This window comes from Hemiscyllium ocellatum, chromosome 23 (genome assembly GCF_020745735.1).
Source record: "Hemiscyllium ocellatum isolate sHemOce1 chromosome 23, sHemOce1.pat.X.cur, whole genome shotgun sequence".
Lineage (NCBI taxonomy): Eukaryota > Metazoa > Chordata > Chondrichthyes > Orectolobiformes > Hemiscylliidae > Hemiscyllium > Hemiscyllium ocellatum.
The window spans coordinates 38,683,553-38,711,095 of NC_083423.1; the positions used below are offsets into that span (position 1 = coordinate 38,683,553).

The 27,543-nt window shown below is 40.6% G+C and overlaps 1 protein-coding gene across 2 annotated transcripts in view; it reads right to left on the reverse strand.

Moving 5' to 3' along the window:
• The window catches only part of LOC132826747 (cAMP-dependent protein kinase type II-beta regulatory subunit), a 122,666-nt gene that overhangs the window by 89,553 nt on the left and 5,570 nt on the right, over nt 1-27,543 (reverse strand). For both annotated transcript variants that reach the window (XM_060842902.1, XM_060842901.1), the window contains one exon: nt 5,816-5,851. In XM_060842902.1, coding sequence (XP_060698885.1) covers nt 5,816-5,851 — 36 coding nt within the window. The remainder of the gene's footprint in view (nt 1-5,815; nt 5,852-27,543) is intronic.

Here is a 27,543-nt window from a genome sequence, read left to right on the forward strand (position 1 = left end):
AATCAGAAATTGGGCACAGAAATGGGTAGACAATACCCAGTGACTCAACATCCGGGTTCAATCCATGACAGCAAATAAGAAAAATGTGGAATTCAGAACAGACTGATGACCATGAAGCCATTGCCAGTTGTCCGATAAATCCTTTGGGCTCACTAATGTCCTTCAGGTCAGGAATCATGGAATCTCTACAGTGCAAAAAAAAACACCATTCAGCCTCTCAAGTTTGTATCAACTCTCGAAAAGCATCCTATGCAACCCATCCTATCCCCATAAACCTGATTTCGTATGGCCAATCTGCAAGTTTGGATTGCAGGAGGAAACTGAAACAATGGGAAGAAATGCATGCATACCCAAGAAGAACATGCAAACTCTAAACAAACAGTAATCCAAAGCTGGCAGCAAACCCAGTTCCTTGCAACACTAACTACTGTGCCACTATACCACCATCTGCCAAAGTCAGCCATCCTCACCTAATCTGGCCTATAGCAGTGTGGTTGACTTTCAATTGCCCTCTGAAATGACCTTGCATACCTCTCAGTGGTATCAATCACTATAACGTCTCAACAAAGAAATGAAACCACATGGAATACCTGGCATATACAAATGGCAGAAATAGTCCTTTGACCCCGTGAAGCCCTCCTCACTAACATCTGGGGACTGCTACTGAAATTGAGAGCTGTCTCGGAGATTAGCAAAGCAACAGCCTGATATAGTCAAACGTATGGAACCACATCTGACAGACAACATCCCTGACAGAGTCAAAACGTGTCATGCTAGAAATGCACAACATGTCAGGCAGTATCTCAGGAGCAGGCGAGTCGACGTTTCGGACACAAGCCCTTCATCAGGGATGGCTTATGCCCAAAACGTCAACTCACCCACTCCTCAGATGCTGCCTGACCTGCAATGTTCTTCCAGCCTTCTGCTGGTCTATTGTGCTTTTCCAGCGCCACACTTTGACTTTACAGCATCTGCAGTCCTCACTTTCTCCTTGCTCAGCTGATGAATCTGTATGTGATCATAAGTTGCCTTGCCCATGTTGAATCTGAACCAACAGTCTGACATTATTTATGTACCAGATATCACCACCACTCTCACTGATACGTCCTGTCCCACTGGTATGACAGACCCAGCAGAGGTGGCCCCATGAAGTCTCGTGTTCAGAATCAATATTGAGGTCTCCTAAGGCCGCTCCCTCCCGATTGTATACCATTGTGCTTCTAAATCTGCTGGGTTTACCTTGCCAGTGGAACATGATATAGCCAGTGAAAGTGGTGGTGGTGGTCTGGTACATAAATAAATGTCAGACTGTTGGTTCAGATTCAACATGGGCAAGGCAACTTATTATCACATACAGATTCATCAGCTGAGCAAGGACAGTACTCTATGTTGAACAACATGTGGAGAAAGTACAGAGGGTGCAAAACAGACTCTGGGTGGGAGATTTCAAAATCCAAAGTTTAATTGGCAGCAATAACGCTGATCAGGTCCTAAATGACATAGCTCCTAGACTGACTTTGTAGCAGGTGGTGAAGGAATCAATGGGAGAAAATGTATTTGACCACATCTTTATCAATCTGCCAGCTGCAGATGAAGCTGTCCATGACAGTATCAATAAGAGTGACCACTGCACAGTCCTTGTGGAGACAAAGTCCCGCATCATATTGTGTTGCACCAAATCACTGCTAAATTAGGCAGATTTGAACAGACCTAGCAACTCAAGACTAAGCATCCATGAGATGCTGCGGGCCATTAACAGCAGCAGAATTGTACCCCAGCACAGTCTGCAACCTCATAGCCGAGCATATTCCCCATTCAAACATCACTATCAAGCCAGGGAATCAACCCTAGTTCAAAGGAGCGTGCCGAAGAACACGCCAGCAGCAATGTGAAGTACCAAGTGGATGATCCATCCTCAGCCTCCTCCAGTGGTGCCCAACATTAGATACTCGTCTTCAGCCAATCCAATTCACTCCACATGATGTCATGAAACATTGGAGCCACTGGATACTACAAAGGCTATAGGCCCTAACAACATTATGGCAATAATACTGTACATTTGTGCTCCAGAACCTGCTCCCCAAGCCAAGCTGTTCAAGTATAGTTACAACACTGGCATTTAACCAACAAGAAAGATTGCCCAGGTATATCCAGTACTGAAAAAAAGCAGAAAAAATCCAACCCAGCCAATTATTGCTCTATCATAATTTACTGATTACTTATACTTTCAGACAAGTCACAGGCAGTATCACTATCAGTGCTATGAAATAGCACCTGTTCAGTGATGCCTAGTTTGGGTTCCATCCGAGCCACTCAACTCCTGACCTCATTATAGCCTTGGTTCAAGCATAGAGAAAAGAACTGAATTCCAGAGGGGAGATGACAGTGACAGCCCTTGACATCAAAGCCACATTTGACCAAATGATTCCTGTTTTGCTAGGACTCCTTGATGCCACAAATGGTATCAGGGGACAAACTCTCCGCTCATTGGAATTATAACTGGCATAAAAGAAAATGATTGATTACCGGACATCAGTCATCTCAACTCCAGGACATCTCTCCAGAGGCTCCTCAAGGTAGTGTCCCAGAATCAACCATCTTCAGCTGCTTCTAGGACCCTCCCTCCATCATAAGGTCAGAAGTCTGTTCACCAATGACTGTATAATATTTAGCACCATTCATGACTCCTCAGATACTGCAGCAATCTATATTCACGTGACAAGATCGGGACAATATCCAGGCTTGAGCTGACAAGTGAATTAATATTCATGCCACACAGAGACCATCTTTAATAAGAGACAATCAAACTACCACCCCTTGACATTCAGTGGTGTTACCATCACCAAATCCTTCACTAACAACGTCCTGGGGGTTACCAATGACCAAACATTCAACTGGACTCACCACAGTGTCTTCAAGAACAGGTTAGAGGATAGAAATTCTGCAGAAAGTAACTCCCGTTCTGACTCCCAAAAGCCTATATATATCAACCTATAAATGCACAAGTCAGGAGTGTGATGGAATACTCCCCATTTAGCTAGATGGGTGAAGCTTCAGTCCCACTCAAGAAACTTGATACCATCCAGGATAAAGCAGCTCACCTGACTGACATCACATCCACAAGCATACACTCCCTCCATCACCCATGCTCAGTAACAGCAGTGTGTACCATCTACAAGGTGCACTGCAGCAATTTACCAAAGATCCTTAAACAGCACTTGCCAAACCCACAACCACTCCATCTCAAAGGACAAGTTTCCATGTACCTACAGCCATCATCTGCAAGTTCCCCTCCAAGCCACTCCCCATCCTGACTTGAACATTTATCACTGTTCTTTCACGGTCACTGAATCTAAATCCTGGAATTTGCTCCTTAAGTGCATTGTGGGTCAATCTACAACACGTGAACTGCAATGGTTCAAGGCGGCACCCCCTTCAAACTTAATAAATGCTGGCTAGCCAGCGACACCCATGCTGCCAGAGTGATTAAAAACAAGCAGTTCAAATAAAACTGTTTAGAGCCTCAACTCCTCCTGGTCAAAACAAAGATTACTTTTCAACAGTGTCACAGCCAGAGGGTTAAAAAAAAGTTCTGAAGAAAGCTGCATTGTCTTCTACATTTTCAGGTTTGAATTCCATCTCCTTTAAAAATGGATAGTTTTCCTGGATTCAAATTGGCCAGGATAACCTGATCATATTTTTAGAAGTTTCTGAAACCCCCGTAATACATAGACATTGCAGCTAAAACTAGCACAAGGTAGGTCTTGGAGCTGTACTCTCTGCCTCCAGCCAGCTCTAGTCAAAGGAAAACATTAGAACCGCTACACTAAAGGAGTCCTAATGCGTTTCATTAAGTTGTCACCTCGCAATGGAAAATCTGATGTGGGAGGTAAAACTACACTGTTAGCTTAAAGACTTGCTAATCATTCCACCAAGATGGGTTAATCCGACCTCGTTGAATTACACAAACATACAATTTTAAAACTCCAAAGTGAATTGCTGTTTGACCTCCAGAAGGAAAGCAGGACACCAGGGTGAGTTGGCAGCCTGCCTCACAAACTCTTCATTTGTCACCCAACTGCTGGCTGGAAAAGAAGACTTCACTTTGCCTTTAAAAAAGGAGGAAATCCGTTGGGCCTATGTCATCAAAGACATCTTTATTGGACACTGTCAGCAAGCTTTTACTGACATGAACTAATTCTTTTAATACTTCACCATTTACCATAATTTTCAGTTTCTAAATTGTCACTCCAGGGCTGGGTGAAAGTGATTTTAAAATTCCAACGTCAGCTGACTGGGTTCCTGAAAACACAATGTATTTCAATGAAAGTGTCATCACAAAATTTCTCAGGACACACCACAACAGGTTTCTGGGGGAAGAAATGCAAACAAGTGTACTTTTTTTTTAAGAATTGGAAGGCTGCTTATTAGTTCCAGCAGAGGCACTCCTCATCTGTCCATTTCAGAAAGTTGCCAAACTGAGAGCTTCATTGGTTCAATTAGAAAAATGGGGAAAAAAGGTCATATTTTAGGAAGGGTATACAAAATTTGCAAGTATTTCTTGTAGCAAGCTGAATTGGCAGAGATCCCCAGATGACGAAACACAGGATGTGGTTCTAGGAACAATGACAATCCAAAGCTTGTCCTCTTCGCTTTGTGCCAACTTCCTTGACTTCTTCCAAACTGCAAAAGTCACTGTAGTCCTATTGGACCATAGGGCTGCTAGCTCCTTGGAGTCAAAAAAGGTTGAGAAGGAGAGTCCTTCATGGTAACTTCACGATGGGGGAATTTAACCCCCACTGTTGGCATCACTCTGCATCATAAACCAGCTGGCCAGACAACTGAGCTAACAAACTGTTAAGGATATCTTCAAGGCATTTCTAGGATCTTCCAAATAGTCATTGCTGACTCATTATGGCATGCCGAGTGTTAGTGAACAAAACATCCAGAAAGGAGATATTTCCTTCAAAGGCACCAGCTGCCAACTTGTTTAGCATTTAAATATATAACTAATCACCCTGAACTTCACAGTCCCATTTCCTATTTGAGGACTGCCTTAGCTATCGCATTTCACAATGCAGTCACAAAAATAGAACACTAGAACAATAGATACATATCATACAACCTGCACTTTCAGCAGAAGCGAAACAGTCAGCTAAATTGTATTGATATATTCAATCCCAAAGCATCTTGGGAATAATCAAATTTAACCCTTTCATTATTTGTAGATTATGCATTTATTCCACACCTGTTAGAAAGTAAAAAGAAACTAAAATATCAAGATTAAAATCAACCCTATCCTACGCATATAAATATCTTACACTTTTGAGTATATAACCAACACACAAACTTTTTAAATGGTCAAATCTATTTATAGAATAGCTTTCTGCTAAGGGTAAGGCTGCAAGTGATAATTGATAAAGCTACGTACGTACAAGTCATTCACATAAAAATCAAGAGTTAAGAGTCATTTCCTTCGCAAAACATTTTCCCACAGAAATTAACTACCAAAATGTTGCCCATACAGTATTTCATGCATTTTGAATTGTTCTCAGCTGTTAAATGCTAGCATACTTTAGTATCAGCATATTCTCCATTCTGCTGCAAACTACGTAAAATGCTGTTGTACTATGTAATTCCAGAGTAAAATAAAGTAATTGCCCACTGATTCACTGAAATACAGAATTGTCTTTAAGCATACCACACTGCAATTAGACAGTGCCAAAGTTAATTAAATTCTACAATATAAACGTCATCTTTCCCCCCATTATTCATATTACTTAAGAAGAATCAGATGTACAAATTGTATTCCTACCAGATACTCGTCGGGTAAACCGGTTTATCACTGGAGCTGGAAAAAAAAAGGAACAATAGTGTTTTAGCAAATACTTGCAGAAATTTCATTGACACCAATGTTTTTCCTCTGTGTTTTGAATTAAAAGCCTTAGAAAAGCCCCCTTATACTAAAGATGTTGCTAAGATTTACATCTATTTTATACAGTTTCTATTGCAAGTTTAAACATTCAAGAAAATACATTACGGTGCACTATAATCAATATCAGTAGTTAAACTAATGACCTGTTTTCCACATTTCAATAAAGGAATCCTTGAAGTTACACCAAGTCACTGTGATAGAAAATCAGCAACAGTTCCTATCATCTGTGAAACCAGGCAGTGTCATTACTGTAAGATGAAGATGATGCGGCTTGTTAACAGAAGCACAATTTTCATTCTCTCTGAAAAGGGTGGTAATGAAATACAAATCAACGAAACAACATCTTCATGAAATAATAGGACCATGAATCAATTACTCTGTCCTTCATATTTGTACTAGTTAGAAATTGCTACCGCTTTGATCTTATTGTTATGAATCGTTTTCACATTTTTCATTTCTGGGACATTTAGCCAATTCCCTTCTGAGTATCGTGAACATCTGCCTCAATAGCTTTGAAATAAGGGATCCCACTTTCTAATAACCTGATGTCATAAACAAACAGAAATCATGCAACTTTCTCCTCATTCAAGACGACTGTCCTGGATTTTCCCACTTGTTATCAACCGGTAGAAACAAATTTTCTTCCATGTTGAAAAATAATTAATCATTTTCTTTAAGTGACATGAATCTTCACAATTGACTTCACATCTGACTCCAGTGAGCTTAAACTTCAAGCATTCTTTTCTACCATAGCCTGTCATAACACCCATGGGTGTTTGGGCGGCACGGTGGCACAGTGGTTAGCACTGCTGCCTCACAGCGCCAGAGACCCGGGTTCAATTCCTCAGGCGACTGACTGTGTGGAGTTTGCACGTTCTTCCCGTGTCTGCGTGGGTTTCCTCTGGGTGCTCCGGTTTCCTCCCACAGTCCAAAGATGTGTGGGTCAGGTGAATTGCTAAATTGCCCGTAGAGTTAGGTAAGGGGTAAATGTAGGGGTATGGGTGGGTTGCGCTTCGGCGGGTCGGTGTGGACTTGTTGGGCTGAAGGGCCTGTTTCCACACTAAGTAATCTAATCTAACACCCTTTACAACAATGAGGTGCCCATTAAATGAGACAATACATCAACTGAAGCCAAGAGACCTGCAAATGCTTTCCTTTTGTGTTCAATGCTGTACATACAAAACTCATTGCTTATCCAAATTTTGCAGTTGTACACTTCCTTGCATGAGTTTCCCAATGTGAAAGGCACCAGTACATTTGTCTGCATTAAAATTGTATTTAACACAAACGTACACAGGCATGCATATCTCGTGTAAACTCAACTTTTCTTCCCAATCAGATATGCCCTTAAATTTATCAAGCTTAGCTGCATTTACTCTATTTGTTATTCCAAGATGAAAATTTTGGTCTGAAAATGAATCAGTGTATAGATAATCAATTGGCATTATGAGAGTAGTAAAGTACTCATTTGCCTCTAGTGTTATTTTTGAGATCAGTTAGACATTTCCCAACAACTTATTTCAATATTAAATTTTAAAACTGCACTATTGGAACAGTGGGCCAAAGCAAGCACCAAAATCAATACCTAACCAGGTAAATACAAAACATGCTGCAAAGTTGACCTCAATTTCTAACAACTAAGATACATTAGCCAAGATTATTGAAGATTAAATAAGTAAGCAAAAGCACCTGGATTTCAGCGTGGCTTTCCGCTAAGTCTCACATGGTAAGTCAGTCAGTCAAAAATACAACGTTAATCAAATGTTGAATTAGGAACAGGTTTAATGCACACTACTGAATGATGATTTCCTAGTCTGATCATTTCTCCCTATCTATCTCTCACACTCATGGAAGGCTATAAAGGTGCTCACTCTCGATTCAGTCTCTCAGAGTGCCCTGAGAAAGGACAAGGTCATAGGCATTTACACAACGACAACGAGGTGGCGGAGGAGGGACTCAATGACCTACCTGCCAAAGGTCTGTCTACACTAAAGGAAACACAAAATACTGCAGATGCTCAAACTTAAACAAAATACTGGAGAAACACAGGTCAGGCAGCATCTGCACAGAGACAACTGTTAAGCTGGTAAATTTTGGCATGTCTCTTCAAAACTGATGAAGTTCAGAACTTTTGAAGTGTCAACTCCAATTCTCTCTGCATAGGCCTGCTGTGTTTCTCCAGCATTCTTTTTGTTTCTGACCACACCAATCTCATTTTCCAGCCCTTGCTCCAGCGCCACTCAGATATTCACTTGCATTGTGGTTGCCTAAGTATTACTTAAAATTTTGTTATGTCAGTTTCTGACTCAGCCACTCTTTTAGACAGAGTTCAAACTCACACCACCCTCTAGCTGAACAAAAAAAAACTTAAGTCTGCTCCTTCTCACCTTGAATTTTTGACTGGAATTATTGACTTAATGGAAAAAAAAATGCCTTCCTCTCCACTTCACACATGCCTCTCAAAAACTTTCAGCACCTCTATCAGGTCAGCCTATCCATCTTGCCTCAAAACTTGGAACCTCCAACCCAGTTAGCATCATGGTAAACCTTCTTCATACCTTCTCGAGTGCAATCACATCCTCCCTGCAAATGTGGTGACCAAAACTGCATGCAGGCCTCCTGTGGGAGCCTGAACAGTTTTACATAGTATCAGCATACTCTCCATTCTGCTGCATTCTATGGCAGCATTAATGAAGGCAACATCCTACACACCTTCTAAACCACCTTACGTAACTGTCCCGAGCAAGAACCATGTCTTTTTATCTTTTTTTCTAAAAAAAAACTGTGGATTAATATGAGAAAGCTGCTTAAATAAAAACCTATCAATAAGCAATTTCCACGACCAAACTGGTCAATTCTCCCTGATTTAAATTTACACAAAGCCTGGAAGTTAACTGTCAATCACTATTAACTGTTGCATTACAAAGCCCTGCCACTGTCCAACCAATCAGCACTCTCTTCTTATTTTAAGACCAACACTTATACTGAATGAGTGATGAGTAATGAGTGGATGATGAAAACCTTCAAAAATAAAAAGTTTCCTTTCAGAAATACTCAAGTTCTGTTTTACTGAATGACTATAAATAGGAAATCTGACTACAATTAGGAGGCTTTGAGGAGAACACACTTGGAATACAATGTGCAATTTTGATTGTTATATTTAAAGAAGCATTTACTTGGATTGGAGGTAGTACAGACCAAGTTCACTTGATTGTTCCCTGGGGTGACAGCATGAGTAAACTAGGCCAATATTCTCTGGAATTTAGAAAAAAAAAGGAGATCTCACTGAAATATCCAAGATTACAAAAGGGGGTGATACTGGTTTCTCTGGCTTGGGGACAAAGATGAAAAGGATTACTTAATTTCTCCACTCAAACAGGATTGTGAATGTTTGGAATTCTCCATCCAAGGTAGATGTGAATGTGCCAAGGTCAGTCATTATCCTACTGAATGGTGCAACTTATCCAATGGGCTGAATGGCCTTTTATTATGTTTTTCCATTCTTGTGAACAGTTTGTATATACATATTATTGAAAGGCTACAATGTTCATGTTCCATTAATTTGTAATTGAATAACTTAACACTATACCATAACTACCTCTAAAATATTTGTAATTGCAATGTCAAATATCAACATTTATCCATCATGTTGGAGTTACACAGTTCCCGAATGGCTAAACATTTTCTGGCTATCTGCCTGATGTTCAATCTCAACATTCTGTTTGCCAGAAATAAAACTGAAAGCAATCTGTAATCTGGATGTTTCCACAAAAGTACAGCCTAAGCCCCACTCATACTCTAGACCTCCACTCACCAGTTTCCCTCAGGATTCAGAGCAAAACATTCAGCCTCACCCATTATAAACTCTGCTCTCTCAAGTTCTATCCAGTCTTAATCTCCAGAAAAAAAAAATTAAACTATACTCTGCACTAAACACTTGAAGCAATGATGTCCTCAACTCTGACTCTTCAAAACTTTAGTGCCTCATTCTCTTGTGATAATCTCCTGTAAACTTTAGGCAGTTGCAAAATGCTTCTAAATTTTCTCCCATTTTCTCACTCCATCCCTAGCCGTGAGAATTCACTCCTTTCCAACCCAACTAACCAGCAGTTTTTTTTTAAAAAAAAAACTTTCTTCATCCCGGATGGAGCCATGCTAAATTTCCAACTGCTCAGCTGCTGCAGCTTCCATTAATCAATTTCAAATTCGTTAACCTGAGTGCTAAAACATATATCTTCACTCACTAACTCCAAGCCATACTGCTGGAGGGGAGGGAGGTGGAAAGAGGGGGTGTAGTGCTAATCAGGAGAGGGTATCACAGTTACAGAAGCTTCCATTGGTGAGGAAGATCTGCCTACCGAGTCAGTATGGGTGGAAATTAGGAACAGCAAGGGAGCAGTCACCTTATTAGGGGGTTTACTACAGGCCCCCCAATAGCAACAGGGAGATAGAAGAAAGCATAGATCGGCAGATTTGGAAAAGTGTGGACATGTAGGGTTGTTGTAATGAGTGACTTTAACTTTCCCAATATTGATTGGAACGTCCTTCGAGCAGAAGATTTGAATGGAGCTGTTTTTGTAAGGTGTGTCCAGGAGGGTTTCCTAACTCAGTATGTTGACAGGCCGACGAGGGGAGAGGCCAGTCTAGACTTGGTGCTCGGAAATGAGCCGGGGCAGGTATCAGATCTTGTGGTGGGGGAGCATTTTGGCGATAGTGACCACAACTGCCTCACATTCTACATAGCTACAGAGAAGGAGAGGATTAGGCAAAATGGGAGGACATTTAATTGGTGAAGAGGAAACTATGATGCGATTAGACATGAGTGAGGAAGCATGGATTGGGAGCAATTATTCCATGGTAAAGGCACTATAGACATGTGGAGACTGTTTAAGGAACAGTTGTTGCAAGTGATGAATAAATATGCCCCTCAGACAGGCAAGAAGTGGTAAGATAAAAGAACCTTGGATGATGAGAGCGGTGGAGTTTCTCGTCAAAAGGAAGAAGGTAGCTTACATAAAAAGGTGGAGGAAGCTAGGGTCAAGCTCAGCTCTACAGGATTACAGGCAGGCGAGGAAGGAGCTCAAAAATGGTCTGAGGAGAGCCAGGAGGGAGCACGAGAAAGGCTTGGCAGAACAGATTAGTGAGAACACAAAGGCATTTTACACTTCTGTGAGGAATAAGAGAATGGTCAAAGAAAGAGTTGGGCCGATTAGGGATAGCATAGGGAATTTGTGTGTGGAATCTGAGGAGGTAGGGGAAGCCCTAAATGAGTTTTTTTGCTCGGCTTTACGAAAGAAACAAACTTTGTAGTGAATGAAACCTTTTGAAGAGCAGGTGTGCATGCTGGAATGGATAGAGATAGAGGAAGTTGGTGTGCTGAAAATTTTGTCAAACATTAAGATTGACAAGTCGCCAGGCCCGGACCAGATGTGTCCTCGGCTGCTTTGGGAAATGAGAAATGTGATTGATTCGCCACTTGCAAAGATCTTTGCATCCTCGCTCTCCACTGGAGTCGTACCCGAGGACTGGAGAGGGGCAAATGTAATTCCGCTCTTCAAGAAAAGGAATAGGGAAATCCCCGGCAATTACAGACCAATAAGTCTCACGTCTGTCATCTGCAAGGTGTTAGAAAGGATACTGAGGGATAGGATTTATGACCATCTGGAAGAGCATGGCTTGATGAATTGCAGTCAACACGGCTTTGGGAAGGGTAGGTCATGCCTCACAAACCTTAGAGTTCTTTGAGGATGTGACTAGAAAGATTGATGAGGGTCGAGCTGTCGATGTGGTGTATATGGACTTCAGCAAGGCATTTGATAAGGTTTCCCATTGTAGGCTCATTCAATAGGTCAGGAGGAATGGGATACAGGGGAACTTAGCTGTCTGGATACAGGATTGGCTGGCCAACAGAAGACAGCGAGTGGTAGTAGAAGGAAAATATTCTGTCTGGAAATCTGTGGTGAGCGGTGTTCCACAGGGCTCTGTCCTTGGGCCTCTACTGTTTGTAATTTTTATTAATGACTTGGATGAGGGGATTGAAGGATGGGTCAGAAGTTTGCAGACGACACAAAGGTTGGAGGTGTCGTTGACAGTATAGACGGCTGTTGTAGGCTGCAGGAGGACATTGACAGGATGCAGAGATGGGCTGAGAGGTGGCAGATGGAGTTCAACCTGGATAAATGCGAGGTGATGCATTTTGGAAGGTCAAATTTGAAAGCTGAGCACAGGATAGGATTCTTGGCAGTGTGGAGTAACAGAGGGATCTTGGGGTGCAGGTGCACAGATTCTTTAAAATTGCCACCCAAGTGGACAGGGTTGTTAAGAAAGCATATGGTGTTTTGACTTTCATTAACAGGGGGATTGAGTTTAAGAGTCATGAAATCTTGTTGCAGCTCTATAAAACTTTGGTTAGACTGCACTTGGAATACTGGGTCCAGTTCTGGTCGCCCTATTATAGGAAAGATGCGGATGCTTTGGAGAGGGTTCAGAGAAGGTTTACCAGGATGCTGCCTGGACTGGAGGGCTTATCTTATGAAGAGAGGTTGACTGAGCTCTGACATTTTTCATTGGAGAAAAGGAGGAGGAGAGGGGAGCAAATTGAGGTATACAAGATAATGAGAGGCATAGATAGAGTCGATAGCTAGAGACTATTTCCCAGGGCAGAAATGACTAACACGAGGGGTCATAGTTTTAAGCTGGTTGGAGGAAAGTATAGAGGGGATGTCAGAGGCGGGTTCTTTACAGGAGTTGAGAGAGTATGGAATGCGTTGCCAGCAGCAGTTGTGGAAACAAGGTCATTGGGGACATTTAAGAGACTACTGGACATGCATATGGTCACAGAAATTTGAGGGTGCATACACCCTCGGCACATTGTGGGCTGAAGGACCTGTTCTGTGCTGTACTGTTCTATGTTCTATATCTCGTAACATCTTGATAAATCTCCTCTGAATCCTCTCTGGCTTAATAACATTCCTCCTATAACTGGGTGACCAGAACTGGACACAGTACTCCAGAAGAGACCTCAATGTCCTGTACAACCTCAATACTCAAGGGTCTGAGCAGGCAAAATGTGCTAAATGCCTTTTTAACTACCCTATGTATATGTGCCCCAAATATTTATGTGCCTGAACCCTTAGGTCTCTCTGGTACACACCATTATCTAAGGCCTTACCATTAATTGTACAAGTTCTGACCCTGTTGGTGTACCACAATGCAATACCACGGGAGGGGAGAAAGAGAGCAGTTGACTGAGGCTGGAACTGAACCCTGGTCCCTGGCACTTTGAGCACTGACCCTGTGGGCTGCCCTCAGAATGAGGATTAATGCCTGTACCAAACATTAGATCATTCTTGAAATTTAAAAACAGGACAATTGAAAATGACACTGCATTTTAAAGATTGCAGCGCTGCAGATCGGACTATAAATTTTACAAGTAGCTTTTCATAAATCTGTATTTTTCCAGTGTGGTTAACATCGTTGGAGGTTTACTGACATCTGACTATGGAAACAACAGAGAAACTTTCACAGTAATGGAAAATCCAGCCAAAAAAGTCATGTCCAATTGCCTCAGAATTCTAAGAAACTTGATGCAGAAGTCTTTTTTTCAAAAATTAGTATAAAAATAGACGTGTTTTCCTCAAATTACATGTCAGTGTGAAGAGAATAGAAAGATTGCTATCTCAGTAGGAAAGCCAAGATATAAAACTATAAGCCATCAAAATCTGTTGCATATGTATTGTGCCTCACTCAGTACTGACAGATGTTTTCTTTCTGAAATCCCTTTCTCTTGGTGTTGCAATAAAGCCTCTCAAACAAAGAAGGGCCAACTCATTGGTTGGCTGTGCTTCAAATCATACATCAAAACAATTCTCTCCCGTTATATTAAGAAACATATGGTTAAGAAGCATCTGGTCAAATATCCATACTTTAGGAAGTAATTATTCAAATAATGAAGTTAACAGAATTGAACCACATACAGACAATTGCTGAATGTAGCTTTTCCATGCTGTACTGCACTCAGCCCCAAATGCACCAAGCCCATTTGACACAAAACCTGATAACAGCACTAAACTTAATTAAGCAACCTACAATAAAGATTCCATCAGCAGTGCTATCCTGCTCAATGATTCCCAGTTTGGGATCTGCTAGGGCCGCTCAGCTCCTGACCTCATTGCAGTCCATTTCAAAAATGGACTGCAAAGAACTGAATTTCAGAGGCGAGGTATGAGTGACAGCCTTTGGCATCAAGGCTGCTTTTGACTGAGTGTGGCATCAAGGAGCCAGAAGACGACTGCAATCAGTGGGTATCAGAGGGAAAATACTCCTCCGGTCGGAGTCATACCTGGCATGTAGGAAGATGCTTATGGTTGTGGAATATCAATCATTGCAGGTCCAGGACATCTCTGTGTAGTTCCTCAGGGCAGCCTCCTTGACCCAACCATCTTCAGTTGCTTCACCAATGACCTTCCCTCCATCATAAGGTCAGAAGTGGGGATGTTCACCAATGATTCCACAACATTAAGCAACAGTTCATGACTCCTCCATTACTGAAGCACTCCACATTCAAATGCAACAAGACCTGGATGATATCCAGGCTTGGGCTGACAAATGGCAAATAACATTCATGCCACATAAATGCCAGGCTATGACCATCAACAATAAGAGACAGACATCTAATCAGCACCCCTTGACATTCAATGGCATTATCACTGAACCCCCTATCACCTTCCTGTGGGTTCCCATTGACTAGAAACTCAACTGATTTATTATTAAAAGACAGTGACTACAAGAGCAGATCAGAGGTTAGGAATACGGAGATGAGTAATCTACCTCCTGAATCCCCAAAGCCTATCCACCATCTACAAGGCACAAGTCAGGCATGTGATAGAATGCTCCCCACTTGCCTGGATTGGTGCAGCTCCAACAAGGAACTTGACACCATCCAGGACAAAGCAGCCGACTTGGTTGCTACCACATCCACACGCATCCACTCCTCCACCACTGATGCTCAGGAGCAACAGTGTGTACTATCTACAAGGCGCACTGCAGAATTTCACCCAAGATCCTTAGCTAACCACTTCCATCTAGAAAGTGAAGGGCAGCAGTTACGTGGAAACAACAGTACCTACAATTTCCCACTGGAGTTCAAAATACATCACCATTCCTCCATTGTCACTGGGTCAAAATCCTGGCATACCATCAAAAAGGCACTGTGGGTCAACCTACTATACATGGACTGCAGTGGTTTGAGAAGTCAGCTTACCACAACTTTCTCAAGGGCAACTGGGGATGGACAATTACTGTTCATCAGCCAGTGACACCAACATGCTAGGTGTTTGGATAATTAATTTTCAATTTCATATACCTTTTAGAACTAAAAGAACTATATGTGCTGGATCACAAAGAATGAACAAAAAGTCAGAATTAAAATCAAGAATGGCATGACAAGGTTTGCCAGACAGATCTACAAAACTGTCCCCAAAAAGACTCCAAGATTAGTGCTGGCTATGAAAATCTGCAAATCTGATTGAACAAATTCAGTGAAACCACCCTTTGTCTACTACCTTCTAAAGTCCCCACCAAACACAATGGCAGCAGTGTGTACCACCTACAAATTATACTACAATAATTCTCTAAGGCTCCTCCAACAGCACCTTCCAACATGCCACCCCTATCACATGTGACAAAGCTGCTCCTTTAAAGAAGATTAAAGGTTAGACTGTCCTTGGCTATGCATTCCTCCCTCTCTCCCCCACCCCACCCAGAGGTCGTAAATGACACAGGCTCTGAGAAGTCCAGGGGTTGAAGGGTTTTAGGGCCAATTTAATAATAGCTTACAGATACTGACTCAGGCAGAAGGTTTAAGTTTAAAAAAAACGTTTATAATGAAAAGGGGAGTGGCCAGAACTCCCAGCTCAGCTTTTCTGATTTTTTTTAAAAAAGGGGTGTGTGTGTGGGGGTGGGGGTTGTGGGGGGGGGGCGGGCAGAGAGATGGGAGAGAGCTGCTGGACCCAGGTGATGGTCAAGGCTCTCTCTCCGACTTCTATCTTGTAAGATCCTGTGTTTGATTTTACCTTTCGTGCCAAGGGGTGTTTGCAAGCATGGAGATTATTGCAAGTACTTGGAACAGCATCATTAAGTTGGGATAATCTCTCTGAAAACCCAACAGATTAAGTTATTCGGCATTCTGTTTCTGTTGTTGATGTTTTATTCAGTAATCTCAATTAATTCCGTTTTGTTTGAAACTAAGTGGTGCGATCAGCTGATTCTCTCCTGGAATATCTACTTTACACTTGCTTAAAAGCAAAAAATTTAGGGCCCAGGCTGCTTTCTTGAAACGTTTTGAGGGATCTGGCCTGGTCCATTACATTCTTGAGGATAAAAGGCAGCAGATGCAAAGGAATACCACCACTTCCAATGTTCCCCTCCAAGCCAAACACCATCCTGATTTAGAAATAAATCACCATTCTTTCAGTGTTGCTGGAATATTCTGGAATGCCCTCCCCACAACATTATCAGTGTAGCAATAATGCTCCAAGAACTGCAACTCTTCAAGACAACTGCTTATCATCACCTTCATCGACAATTAAAGATGGCCAATAAATGCTGAATTAGTCATCAATGCCGACATTCAACAAATTAACTTTCAAACGCATTGGGATTTCACTGTAGAAGGTAACCGAAGGGATCAGTGACCACACATGTTTAGTAAAATCTGGTGAGTAAGAAGTTGTTGTTCTTGATGCTTTCATCCTTGAAAAGCAACATCAAAAATTGGCATCTTGAAAAAATCTGACCTTGACTTATATTGAATGGCACAAAGTATTAGACTTTGGATGGTATGTAACAAATAATCTCACCGTGAAAAACTAAGTGAAAAGATTTAATCAATCATTGTCCAGTGAAAAACCTTCATTATTTCCAAACTTATTCCTCAAGTAGGGATTCTCATTCCTGCAGATTTTTAAAAAATTATTGACAATTTTAAAAGTGTTTTTCCTCAATAACTCTCTCACAATTCAGTCTTATTTTGCCTCCTCTTTTTGATAGAGTTAAAAATCACAACACCAGGCTACAGTCCAGCAGGTTTATTTGGAAGCACCAGCTTTCAGAATACTGCTGCTTCATCAGGTGATTGACATTACTCTTCCTCAATATTTAGTCAGGGCTTGCACCTTGACAGACAACTTCAAACTGCAATGATTATTCAAAACTGGAAATTTTTTATCAAATTTGAAAACGATTGCATCAAACTTTTCAAAAGGGTATAAACTGGTGGAATTCAGCAGACAAGTTATAGATGAAATCAAATGTACAGAAATGTGAAGTGTTCAATTCTGGTCACCTTTTTATTGGAAAGGTGTTAAACTTGAAATGGTTTACATAAAATGTTGCCAGTATTGGCGGGTTTGAGCTAGAAAAGGAGGCCGAATCCCCTGGAGCATCGGAAGCTGAGGAATGACCTCAGAGGTTTATAAAATCATGAGTGGTGTGGATAGGGTGAATAGCCAAGGTCTTTTGTTCCCCAGGGTAGGGGAGTCCAAAACTAGAGGGCATAGATGTGAAGTACAAGGGGAAAGATTTAAAAAGAGACCAGAGGACCAACTTTTTCCACACAGAGGGTGGAGTGTGTCTGTAATGAACTGTCAGAGGACACGTTAGAGGTGGGTTCAATTACAACATGTCAAAGGAGACATGCATAGGGAGGATTTAGAGGGAGATGGGCCAAATGCTGGTAAAAGGGACATCAGTTTAAGATATTTGGTTGGCGTGGACTAGTTGGACATATAAGGTCTGTTTCTGTGCTGTATAATTGTATGACTCATCTCAGTTGAGGAACACTACAATTGTACTCTTTATATTGTCAAAGGGGAAACAAGAGCAGAGAGGTCTGGGTGCATTTGTGTGGATGTCATTGAAAGTGGAAGATAAGTTGACACTATTTTATCGTGTGGACAATATCCTGGAGTTTTATCAATAGGGGTACACGGTACAAAAGCAAGGCACTTCTGATAAACCTGTACATAACACTGTTTCAACATCAACTGGAGTAGTGCATCTGATTCCGGACAACACACCTCAGGAAACATGTGAAGGTATTCAAGAGACTGCAGAAGTACTTCTAGGGTTAGGGAACTTCATTTCCAAAAACAGGAGAAGTCAAAGCTGCATGGAGAAGAGAGAAAATTCAGACGAGATTTGATAGTGATATTAAAATCATGAGGGGTCTAGACAGAGTAGATTGAGAGAAAATGTTCTCACTAGTGGAAGGATCTAGAACCAGAGGGCACAAGTTTAAGGTAATTTGCAAAAGCAGCACTGGCAGTATGAGGAAAAATAACTTCTACCCTTGGCAAGTTGTTTGATGTTGGACTTATAATGCCTGTCAAGTCCATGGGTTAACAAAAACATTCACAAGAGAATTGGTTCTGAGAATGGGAACACAGGCCTATGGCGAGAAGGCAGAGGAGTGACAGAAGGTGAATTGCTCCTTTGGAGGGCCAACATAGATACAATAGCTAAATACTTTCCTTCTGTGCTATAATAATTCTGTCATTCTATTATTATAAGTCAGTTCCTGGTCCATACTCCACTTCTCAAAGGATATTTCATTCCAATGGATATTCCATGCATAGGTCCTTGTTTCCCTTCAAAAAGGGCACTACACCAAAATGGTTTCACAATTACAGCAAGCTTCAGTGAAGAAACGTCACCTGGAAAGTCTGTGAACAAGTGCAACCAATAGGTTGTATTGCTGACTTGCCATTAAAGATTTCAGTCTGGCTCAATATCAATCACAAAGGTAACCTTGGTGATAAAAACTGTATCCAATTATCCTGAAATTAACAAATTCCACTAATACCCACTGCATAAACTTGCTACCTATGACTCAACAATTTATAACTACTAGGACCACACTCACATCCTAATATCTGGATTTATGATGCATTTGATGCTCAGGCCAACTAGCAACAATATTGACTGCATGGTATACATGCAAAGAGTGGATAGGAACACAAGTCATTCAGCCTACTCCATAACTCAATATCATCATGGCAAATAACAAATATAAAGTAACCCATCATGGTGTAACATACAATTTAGTGAAGTTAATATTTCTAGGGTAAAGTCAAATAGTATATCTATTTAACATCTGTTTTCACTTTAACATCATTTGCCTCAAAATTCCTCTTCTGTGGATAACATTCTTCTATGACCTCTTCCCCAACTCTTGCCATCTCCTCCACTTCCCCACCACAACAGATTGCCACCCTCTAGCTTCGTTCCCTCTGTTCTTAACTTGATCCTCTGACTCTTCTCCTGAACTCTTATTGACAATGTGGGTGCCACCTGGTGAGAGAGGTTGGTCGATGCTGTCAGTCCAAGGATTTTAACTGATACCTGCACCAACTGATTGTTGCCACTAGATAGAGCTTGCTCAACCTAAACACACAGTAATCCATGTTGGGTATTTTTTCCTTAGATATGTATTTCTTCTGTTATGCAATGTATTTTGCAAATTGCTTCAGCAGTGAATGCACAGTGTCATGTTTGTATAGTACAGTATTTGAACTTGTACATAAGCTCTTTCAATCACTTAGCATAAATTCTGGCTTTAACATAATTTTAATGGGAATCCCTACTAAAGTTGTGATCTTCTAGACAGTGACAAATATGAAAGTTACTTACTCTATTAGAAAGCACTCATATGAAAGCTAAAGATGAGGGACTTTGGCTATATGTCACCAAATGAGCAAAAGATAAAACAAATGTATTTGAATTTGCTCTTGAAATTAAAATAACAAAGTATTTTGTGTGGCAGAATTAGTTACCCAGAACATTTTGCAGAGTCTTAAAATGACCTGAAGGTAGAAAACAGTGAAAGTAATTGATACAGGGAAAGGTCATAGAGATGTACAGCACAGAAGCAGACCCTTCGGTCAAACCTGTTCATGCCGACCAGATAACCCAACCCAATTTAATCCCACCTGCCAGTACCCAGCCCATATCCCTCCAAACCTTTCCTATTCATACACCCATCCAGATGCCTTTTTAAAAGTTGCAAGTGTACTATCCTCCACCATTTCCTCTGGCAGCTCAATCCATACACCTACCATTGTGTGTGTGAAAAAGTTGCCCTTTAGGTTTAGGATGAGAGGGGAAAGATATAAAAGAGACCTATTCCCTCTAGTTCTGGACTCCCCGACCCTAGGGAAAATAATTTGTCTATTTATCCTATCCATGCCCCTCAAATTTTGTAAACCTCTAGAAGGTCACCCCTCAGCCTCCAACGCTCCAGGGAAAACTGCCCCAGCTGTTCAGCCTCTCCCTATAGCTCAAATCCTCCGAACCTGGCAACATCCTTGTAAATCTTTTCTGAACCCTTTCAAGTTTCGCAACATCCTTCTGATAGGAAGGAGACCAGAATTGCACGCAATGTTCCACCAGTGGCCTAACCAAGGTCCTGTACAGCCGCAACATGACCTCCCAATTCCTCTACTCAATACTCGTACCAATAAAAGGAAAGCCTACCAAACACCTTCTTCACTATCCTATCTACCTGCAACTCCATTTTCAAGGAGCTATGAACCAGCACTCCAAGGTCTCTTTGTTCAGCAACACTCCCTAGGTCCTTACATTAAGTGTATAAGTCCTGCTAAGATGTGCTTTCCCAAAATGTAGCATCTCACAATTATCTGAATTAAACCCCATCTGCCACTTCTCAGCCCACTGACCCATCTGATCAAGATCCTGCTGTAATCTGAGGTAACCCTCTTCGCTGTCCACTACACCTCCAATTTTGGTGTCATCTGCAAACCTCCTAACTGTACCTCTTATGCTCACATCCAAATCATTTATATAAATGAAGAAAGTAGTGGACCCAGCACTGATCCTTGTGGCACTCCACTGGTCACCCTCCACCACCACCCTCTGTCTTCTACCTTTGAGCCAATTCTGTATCCAAATGGCTACTTCTCCCTGAGATCTAACCTTGCTAACCAGTCTCCCATAGGGAACCTTGTCAAATGCCTTACTGAAGTCCATATAGATCACATCTACGGCTCTGCCCTCAATCTTCTTTGTTACTTCTTCAAAAAGTTCAATCAAGTTTGTGACACATGATTTCCCAGGCACAAAGCCATGTTGACTATCCCCAATCAGTCCTTGCCTTTCCAAATACATCCGGTCCCTCAGGATTCCCTCCAGCAACTTGCCCACTGCCAACTTCAAGCTCACTGGTGTATAGTTCCCTGGCTTCTCTTTACTACCCTTCTTAAACATTGGCACCACGTTAGCCAACCTCCAGTCTTCCGGCACCTCACCTGCGACTATCGATGATACAAATATCTCAGCAAGAGGCCCAGCAATTAGTTCCCTAGCCTCCCACAGAGTTCTAGGGTACACCTGGTCAGGTCCTGGAGATTTATCCACTTTTATGTGTTTCAAGACATCCTGCACTTCCTCCTCTGTAATATGGACATTTATCAAGAGGTCACCATCTTATTTCCCTACATTCTATATCTTCCATGTCCTTTTCCACATTAAATACTAATACTCATTTAGTATCTCCCTCATTATCTGAGGCTCCACACAAAGCCCACCTTGCTGATCTTTGATGGACCCTGGTCTCTCCCGAGTTACCCTTTTGTCCTTAATGTATTTATAACAACCCTTTGGATTCTCCTTAACCCTATTTGCCAAAGCTATCTCATGTCCCCTTTTTGGCCTCCTGATTTCCCTCTTAAATATAATCCTACTTACTGCCTTAAAGCACAGAATGAGGAATAGGAACTTAAAAGAAATCAAGTCCACCCTTAAAATGGACAAAAACAATTAAAACAAAATCGAAAATAAGTTTTAAAGCCACTGGGTGAAATGTCAGAGCTTTATTTACCCTGAAGTTCCAATCCATTTGAAGCCTTGCAATTAACAGGGCTCAGTTATAACCAAAATAGAATTAGCTTGAAAAGTACTCTTGTCAGCATCTGTGCTGTCTAAATGCCAACTTAAATGCCAAGCCCAGAAGGAATTCTCAGCTTCAGCCTTTTGTAGCTCTGCAGGTAGGCTTGAGGCACTCAGTCCGCTTTCAGGTCACAAGGTGAAAGATGGATGGCCATGTGCCTGCGATATAAACTTCTTCCAAAAAAAAATTTACATTTCATGAAGCCTTAAAACATCTCAGCCTGAGTCAGTTACTATTAGATGATTTTAATATACTGCCAAGCAAAACAATATACTTGGGAATTCTGTAATGCTGATTTTAGTGCTGGCCAAGTGACAGATAATGTTTCCCACTACAGAAACATCAAAAGGGAAACTATTCTTTTTCGTACTTTGGGTTTAACATCCTTTTATGGAAATCTTCAAACTCTTGGTGGTTGCTATAATTTACCACTTGTATATGCACAGTTTCCAACACAGATATAAAAATGTCAAGACATGTCAAAAACAACATTTCTCATAAAACTAAATTTGCTCTCTCAACTAACGTGCAGAGTGCTATAAGCTTGAGACTTCATTGGACTGGCTGTACTCGCCCAACCTTCTACAAACTACAGCAAGTGGTTGACAACAGAGCTCAGCGAATCAACAAGTCCTCACCACATTCCCATACTGAAGTGAAAGCTGGACTGTATCTGTTACTCATAACAATTCCCCTAATACTATTAGCAAAAACCCTCCATTGTATCCTCCAGGTTCAAATGGGAGAACACAAAACAAAAAGGAGTCTCACCAGCTGTTAAGAGTAGATGGACCAAATTTCTGCAAAAATCAACTACGATGGATATTGCACCCAGATGGGTGAAAAGCATCACCCCCATTAGTTCCTCTTTTTTCAACCAAAGTTTCTTGGAAAGACAAATAAGATACTATGAAACACTACTTGAAAGACAGCAGCACTGCCATTAATGACCTTTAAGGAGGTTGCTGCCAGCCATTCAAAATAGCAATGATTTGTCCATTGAATTGCATTATGCTTCAAGTCTAAATGCCAAAATGAGGGGGTAGAGCACAGAAAAGGTTATACAGACTAGAAACCACTAGCTTGTGCAAATCCTGTCCCATGTGCCGAAGATCTGTGGATCAAGAATCAGCTTGTTCAGTCTCAAAAGACGACCCATGGCAGAAAATCACTACCATGAGTAGACTTCATCTTCCAGCTCAAGGTCAATTGGAGAATAAAACTCATGGACCAAAATAAAAACTTTTAGTCCATTTAGTATCTTAACTTGCAAAGTATACCGTCATGGCAGTAACACGAGGGCCATTTAAACATAATGACATCTTTACAAAATTCCATTCCCTGGAGCAAAATACAGCCAATCTCACAAAACATTTTTGTAGCTGTACAAAAATGACATGAACAAAATGCACTTATAATCAAACAACTTTAAAATAGATTAAATATGATAAACAGATAACTGAATTGGATGGCGCAAACTAGGATTAATTAGGGAGTTAAACGACAAATGTATGGATGCTCTACAGGAGAGAGATTGTAACCTCAGTTTTCATCACACAAGTATTTCCAATTATCTGTCATGGCTTGGACAGCTTAAATTGGTTGACTTCATTCTTGTGGTTAATCTATCCTCCCAATCCATCAATGAGTTTTCACTGTGGCATGTGCTCTCATCCACAGGATAAACTGTGCAAAACAAACTCCAAGTCATGTCCTTGTTTAAACTACAATTTCCCAAGTTGACGTAGGGGTTGGTTACTTGTACTACTGTATTGAACATTGATAGTCAGGTCATTAACCCTGCTCTGATAGCATTATCTGACTTGAAGGGAAAATAAAATGAAAAATTTTATTTGCAATTTATTACCAACACATTTTCTTTCATAGCACAAGTATTTAAATTACTACTGTAAACATTCGGCTTCTGCTTAGCCTAAATAATTTAATTTATCACTCATATGTTCATGAAAACAAACAGTTGTAACATATAATTTAACAGCATGAGATCTCATCAAGCCACATTTGTAGCCTTAGCATCTACGTTAACGAAGCGTCACTTGCTACCATTTTCACTCTGGATACAAGCATCAAAGACATTTCCCCAACAACTTCAGAGACACCACTGATTAATATTAAATTGTGAATCATAAACATGAATAATTTGACACTGAATTACACAGAAACGAAATAACAAATTTGGTTATTTTGTGACAGCATCCCATGCATCCAGGCCACCAAAAAACAAAAGGTGTGCAATTCAAGTACTGGAGAAATTATCTGTTAGAAATAAAAGGTATTAGGAATTTAGAAACAATTTGGTGTCACATTAAAAATAAAGTTTACACGTACCCCCCTCATTAATCTAGATGGACTTTTCAAAGCTGTTCCCCCTTAATGTGTCTCGTCACTCTTATCTTTGGCCACCTTCACCAACTCATTCACACCTTGTTTTGCGACTCCTACTTTAGGGTGGGAACATAAGAAATAAGCCATTCAGCTCTTGGAGTCCATTCTGCCATTCAACGAGACCATGGCTGATGGGATAATCTGCAATACACTTTCCTGCCTTTTCCCTCAAAATCTTTGGATTCTCTTACTGATCATATATATCAATCTCAATTTTGAATAGGCTTAACAGCCAGTCTCCGTAGCTCCTAACAAAGAGTCCCACAGATCTATTACTCTCAAAGAAATTCCTCCTCATCTATCTTAAATGGATGCCCCCTTACTCAGGCATTATGTTACATAAGATTAAATGTAGTATTATCTCAGCATAATGACTCTTGGATAGTGTTTCTTCTTTGGGTGCCAGCAATTAACTGCACTCAAAATAGGTGGGTACATTGAACGTTTAAATTTTCAATAAAACAAAAAAAAATCAACTTTCATATTCAGAAAGATGATATTCCACTAACCAGCACAACTGGGAAAGTGGATCAACATGTCATTATAATGGATAGAAGTAAGTGTAGAGTGCTTCTTGATATATTTAAAAGAATAGTAAGACTGAAATTTTATTTATTCACCTGAAAATGAATTTAATCGACAGGTTTTTTTCGTAAAATGCTCCCCAGAGTAAGCTAATTTTAATGAAGAAAGTCACTAATAAAGGATATGATCTACAATTAAAGTGTTTCATTGCTGTACAGTAAATTAGCAAATTAATCTTCAATATGATTAAAAAATACCTGCTAGCCAGAGTTCCTTTAAAACTTTAGCAGCTTTACATGGACATACGTCTCTAAAATAATAACATCCCTATGCAGATTTTACATTGAATAATAATTCTGAAGGCTATATATCCATGAAATGTAGTGCGACCTGACCAAAGCAGAATGGATATTTAGAAAATGAATAATTTGAACAGCCTCTGAACCAATGCAGTTTGCAGAAATTTTGCACGTTTGACTTCTGGAAAGGGCCAGTTTTCTGGGTAATGCCTGATTCAGTTGAATCAAGCCAGTTTAAAAGCTCACAGAAAACACAAGTGAAATTGGTTTTGGAAATTACTTGCATTTAAAATTCCACAATCTTGCATTGCTTCAACCAATTTTGCCCAAATTTGGCTGATGTGATGAGTAGAAACTTGCAGAGACTCAATCAGCATCCAAGTACAATAAGGGGTCTCGTGGTGCCTATCTCTAGGCCAGGAGGTTCAAATTCAGCCTGCTCTGAGATGTGTAATAATATCTCTCGACAGGCTGACCAGAAAATATCTACAAGTATGATAATGGAGGCTCATGCGGTAAGTACAGTGGTCGTGGCCCTCTCTTAGGGTAGAAGATCTGGGTTTAAGTTCCTGCTGCCCCAGTGGTGTCTAATAATACAGCAGAACAGACTGATTGGAGAAATATCTACAAGTTCTGTACACCCTACAGGGACCCAGGAATTGCAAAGACATCTTTCTCTTTCCTACACACAAAAATCTTCACACAATCAATAACAGAAATCCTTGAAGCAACTACCAGCACTGCAAGTCATTAAATATTGTTCTATGAACAAAGACCTTATTACTGGATGGAGTAATATATTTCCTTTCCTTGCAAGACAATATTACAGGTGCTTCTATGCATAACACAAGTTTAAATGGAGTTGAACATTTGTAAACATTTTGACATTAACTGACTGACACAGTATCTATTTGTCATACAAAGTATAATTCGCGCTGGCATATCAAATGTAGGTCAGAATAAGCGTCAGTGTAATGCATGCCATTTGCCCTTGGCATGCTGAGGCTCTAGTGATCAGGTGCAAACTGTTTATAAAAGGATATATTCTGGTTAAGTTTATTTTGTTCAGCTTTATGTATTGTATAGTTAGATCCAACTAACAGTAAATTGATACATGTGCTGCCAATGCACAAAAAGAAAATGCAGAAATGTAATCGCAATCACAAATAATGTTTCTAATGCATTGCAGCTAAGCTCTCAACAAAAGTAAAAATGTTAGAATGTTGATTTCTAGAATATTTTGTTCAATGACGCCAATATTTACGCAGCTACTTCCTCAAAAAGGTTTGGATACAGGCCATCAGGTCCTGTCAACTTGTCTGCCTTTAGTCCCATTGGTTTTTCAAATATATCTCACGATAGAGACTGTTACAAGACTTTCCCTCTTATCTGTTGTCTTGGGGGTGTTTATAGCATCCGCCTGAGGACAGATGCAAAATATTGCTTTAAATTTATCTGCCCTATCCCTATCATTAACTTCTCAGTCACATCCTCCAAGGGTCTGACATTTACATCAGCTATTCTCATTCCTTTTATATGCCCACAGACACACTTGCTGGGTTTTTTTCATATTTCTTTCTAATTAACTGCCACAATCAATTTTCTTCCTCTTAGCTTTTCAAGACCTTCCACACGTCCCTATAAATTCATGACCTGTCTGGGTTCCCACTAGTTTTCGATGCTTCGTACAACTCCTTTTTGATTGGATATTCACCTTGAACGTCTCCATTACCACAGGCAATTCATCCTTCTCATCAAGTCCTCCGTTTTGACTGGAGGAAGATTTGTTAATCTTTCTGAAATATATGTGCTTAAATGTCAACCAATACTCATCCACTCAATTACCCCTTAATATTTTTCCCAGCCCATTTTAGACAGCTTCTTCCTCTGCCATGTGCTTGTTTAAAAGATAAAAGGACACAAAAGATAAGACGCAAGGTGCCCTTCCTCAAATTGAATTTTTACTTCTTCCAAATTGTGATCTCCACACGGTAAAGGATCCTCAACGACAAGATCTCTTAATAAAATCTACTTCAGTACCCAGGACTAGATATAAATTAGCCCATTCGCATGTTGTTTCAGCCATCTATTGCATATAGAAACAACCCTTGATGTACACTAATTCATTGTCCATGTTACCCTTAATTAGATTTAATCTGGTTATTATGAAGATTAAAATCAGCTGCGAATCAAATGTAGTGCCGTTCCTACAGGCCTCTATTATTTCCAGAATCAACTCTGCCTGACAGTGAGGCAACTCTTCAGGGGCCTAATTGTCACATGCATTGAGTACAGAAACAGAGATGTCTTGTTGCAGCTGTACAGAACATTAGTCTGGCCACTTTTGGAATACTGCAATCAATTCTGGTCTCCCTGCCATAGGAAAGATGTTAAACTGTGAAAGGGTTCAGAAA